Source organism: Sphaeroforma arctica (genome assembly GCF_001186125.1).
Source record: "Sphaeroforma arctica JP610 unplaced genomic scaffold supercont1.595, whole genome shotgun sequence".
Lineage (NCBI taxonomy): Eukaryota > Ichthyosporea > Ichthyophonida > Sphaeroforma > Sphaeroforma arctica.
In genome coordinates this window covers 25,989-29,908 of record NW_014039963.1, presented here as the reverse complement: position 1 = coordinate 29,908, position 3,920 = coordinate 25,989, and the positions used below count along the sequence as shown (strand labels likewise).

The 3,920-nt window shown below is 44.2% G+C and overlaps 1 protein-coding gene across 1 annotated transcript in view; it reads left to right on the top strand.

The window, feature by feature from the left end:
- SARC_07471 (hypothetical protein) overlaps nucleotides 1–3,683 on the top strand; it is a gene marked incomplete at its 5' end in the record, with an annotated part of 10,145 nt that extends 6,462 nt beyond the window's left edge. The window contains 7 exons of the mRNA XM_014298585.1: nucleotides 191–293; nucleotides 525–909; nucleotides 1,195–1,287; nucleotides 1,362–1,923; nucleotides 2,363–2,464; nucleotides 2,932–3,190; nucleotides 3,662–3,683. Coding sequence (XP_014154060.1) covers nucleotides 191–293; nucleotides 525–909; nucleotides 1,195–1,287; nucleotides 1,362–1,923; nucleotides 2,363–2,464; nucleotides 2,932–3,031 — 1,345 coding nt within the window. The 3' untranslated portion in view covers nucleotides 3,032–3,190; nucleotides 3,662–3,683. The remainder of the gene's footprint in view (nucleotides 1–190; nucleotides 294–524; nucleotides 910–1,194; nucleotides 1,288–1,361; nucleotides 1,924–2,362; nucleotides 2,465–2,931; nucleotides 3,191–3,661) is intronic.
- Between the last annotated feature and the right edge of the window lie 237 nt (nucleotides 3,684–3,920).

Genomic DNA, 3,920 nt, shown 5'->3' with positions numbered 1-3,920 from the left:
CTACGAGACAACTAACTACTATACTACGAACGACCACTATATATATATATATATATAATATATATATATATATATATATATATATATATATATATATGAATATAAATATATAAATATTGCTATTTATATATGTATATAATCTTTGGATTTCGCTCCATAGCATAACCAAATCCTCTCTTATGCCATGCAGGACTAATAAAAACTCTTTGAGTGGTCTGGGCGATTGCACTGTGAGTCTACTGAGTGATCGGTTTGGCTATGTCACAGTGCCGCTCACCTGTATACTGCTGAGGGTTTGCCGCCGAGCAGTTACCATATATGGCATCTCCTGGTCGACTATCATGTTTTTGATGTTTTCACCCTTGATCATCGCAAAAGTATGTTGTGAGAATCTGTAGGAGAACAGTTGGTTTCTCCACAGGCGAGGGATCAAATAACGATATCGTACAGTGTATAGAATACTTTCGTCTGTGAAAACTACAGTGTAGATATGGTGCACTAATTTTCTATTTGCTTGGCAACAGCTGTGGACGCGATGGTATCTCATCAAAACTAGCTACTGGATGGTGCGTGCGGAGAAACTATCAACCCAGCAATCAATATCAGAGGTATTTCAGGTGACGACCGAAACCGGTCTACAAGCCAATAAAGGAGGAACTGGTGTTGTTGAGACGAGACTCAAGGAAACACGCATATATAGTACTCACAAGGCTGCCACAAGTACGATCGCAGAAGACGGCAACGATATAGACAATTTAGAAAGCTCGTATACTGCAAAAGATATTGACGGGCGTGAGACACCGAGACCGGATCGTTCCGCGGATATCAATGCAGCAGATAGAATTCCAGTCGAATCGGATATGGATAATTATACGAACGATAATATACAACCCACCACTACTGGCACAGGTGTGTGTTATAACTGGCGAGTCTCTGTGCTTGTCATTCCCTTGCTAATTCACCTGATAATGTGAGCGGGGGCGTATGTGTATGCGCAAGTGAGTGTTGTGGCACCAGGAAAATCAGTATATATACAACTGTGCACACGTGTGAGTATCTTTACAAGTGCAATTCTATACCACTGTGTATAAGTCTGTACGTTCACGTGCCTGCAATTGACCCAATAAGCGATCCTCTGATTAAAATTCCGCTCAAATCTTATACTGGCCGCCTGTTTTCTGAAACTCTCAGCAGCAACAAAACGATACCAACTACGGGCGTGTCGGAGCGCACCCCATCACACAGCGACAGGCGATACTTCGGATTCCTCATCCACCACAGACACAGGTATGTGTATTGATATCGTATTTTTTATCTTACCGTACGACTGATTTAAACTCATGTTGCGCCGTATATTCCAGGAGTTTATTTCACATTTGCACGCCAGTGGATACTTAACTGGGCGAGGGGTTTAATAGGACGATCTGTGGCGGGTAGAGAGCGAGATGCTCAGTATGTTGGGCATACAGTCGTTAATAATCTGGGGCAACCGTGGGGTAGATTGGTGCAGCTTGTTTCCGTGGCTTTCCTAGTGTGCACGTGCCCTACCTACGTGGGGTGGAGCTCACTTCACTTCACCTGCATAGTACCACTACTCATGGTGTATCCGTGCGATCCACGATCCACAGCCTCGTTTCTTCCTTCCAAGCGCACAGTTTGTGCATATGCTACGGCATCTTGCACTGGTACAGAATACTATCAGTATTCGATACTCCTGTTCAACGTTGTTGTAGTAGTTGGAGCAGTACAATACGCCAGATCGATATTGGTTCTTACCCACACCAAACGATTTACGCGAACAGAGTTCGACTCGCCAATATATACCGGTGCGAATTCAGGCGGCGGCCTACCGCTGATAAGTGGTGGGAGCTATACGCCGCACTACGATGAGCCTTGCCTGGACGAGACCTACACACATTCAAGGTAAAGCCATGGGCTGTGCTTGTACTTTATCCATTCCAAGAAATGTACACACTCTTAGAAAAGTGCACACGTTTCAGGTACGAAAATATAGTTGCACGATTGTACGTCCTCTGAGTTCCGTTTTACCATGCCCGACAATGAACACAAAAACACAAACGCGTATGTTGCTTACATGCATGTCATCGGACATGTACGCGCATACTGTTAAATGTGGGGTCAACATCAGATCACGTACTTGCCGTGCTATAATGAACTACACTGAACATCTACGCGCTAGACAAATCCGCCGAAGACGTTACGCTATTTTGGATCCAAGTCTGTATTCATGTCATGAATTAGTTACGGCGCGATGATGAAACAGTATTCTTTTCTGTTTGTGGGCGAAGCCTATTCACGATCAGAAGCTCAAGCTATATGCTAATCCTAATCTGGCATGCAGAAGCAGTCACAAACAACCCAGCGTACCTGACGGATCCATGTTGCAGTGCTCAAGTAACATGCAGAGACTTGCCAGCGAAGGCCCCTCTACTTCCGATCGCAGGTATTTGTAATCGGAGTATTCGTGAATGCACATTGGAGAACAATGATGAATTGTGTTGTTTTTATATTATCGACTTCTACTCGTAAAGCTCGTTCAGCCTGCAGGAGCATTGTTTCGGCACGCTTTTCGCATGCTCATCTGTGTATTGTTTCGACACGCTTTCGCCTGCTCATCTGTGTATTGTTTCGACACGCTTTTCGCATGCTCATCTGTGTATTGTTTCGGCACGCTTTTCGCATGCTCATCTGTGTATTGTTTCGACACGCTTTTCGCATACTCATCTGTATATTGTTTCGACACGCTTTTCGCATGGAAGCACAAAGTGTCTCCGAGCGTGGCGACATCTCATGCACTGGCTACAATCAAAACAATCGCCTCACTGTGATCCAAGGGTATATAAGTCTTCAAGTTTCCAATCGCACTCTCGCACTGTTCTCGTGGGTGAATTCGTATCAAATAGCTTATAGGCGAGATCGGATCCGATCATCTATAGGCCCCATTGCAGACATTCTCGTGTCGCACAGCGTGTCTGATATGATGTTTAGTTATGAGCGCGTACGTTATTAACTGTACAACATATCTTATATTTGATTGTTGCCACTTATCCTGCATCGTATATCTCACTCGCGATCATAAGGTATGTTGGGATAAGCACAGTACGTAAGCGGACGTCGCTATCATCAGCACGATCCGAAGCCACCAGCTCGTCATTAGGTCCAACATCAGGTAAGCCGGCAAATGCATGGTACGCTGGACTATCATTCCGGACAATGCTGCAAGAGTACATCAGTAAATTGCACGTTTTTACCGATACATACAAAACCTTTGTGCATGTTTGTGGTGGTGAGCGTGATAGCCTGTAGTTAGCTTATATAGCCGATAGTGACGTTCTGGAGAGTTGTATAGCTCTCAAGTGAACATAGGTGTTGCCCAGGTTTTACACATCGACGACTGTAAACCGTTCTATAAATACAACCAAAATTCCTAAACTCCTCTTTTAAATGTGGCGATTATAAAGACGATAGTGATAGTTTTAGCCTACTAGGGCTGAGTTTAGCAGATGATGGCATCAGGGTAGTACTTCGCGATAACCGATCGGGAGCTTGCAAAACTTGCCGATGGCCAATCTAGCCTATTCTGTACTGCTTTACGCGAGTCGTTCTAATTTATGGTTTATCATTCTTCCAGTACCCATAGCCCATCGTGGACTGTGTGGACACGCGTACTTCAACGCCAACTGCAAAAGGTGCCGTGTGGCAAGGTATTGGTCAGCCCGCATCCCGCCAACTCTGAGATCTCCCAATCAATGTGTGCGCAGTCCATCTACTGGAGAAAAAATTTAGCGAAGATACTTGAAAATTTAGTAATATATGAAACCTGAACCAAATATTCGTGAAGAGATCAAAAATGCAGATGTCCTTGTTAATTATCAGCAGATCACGACATATAGCCGATA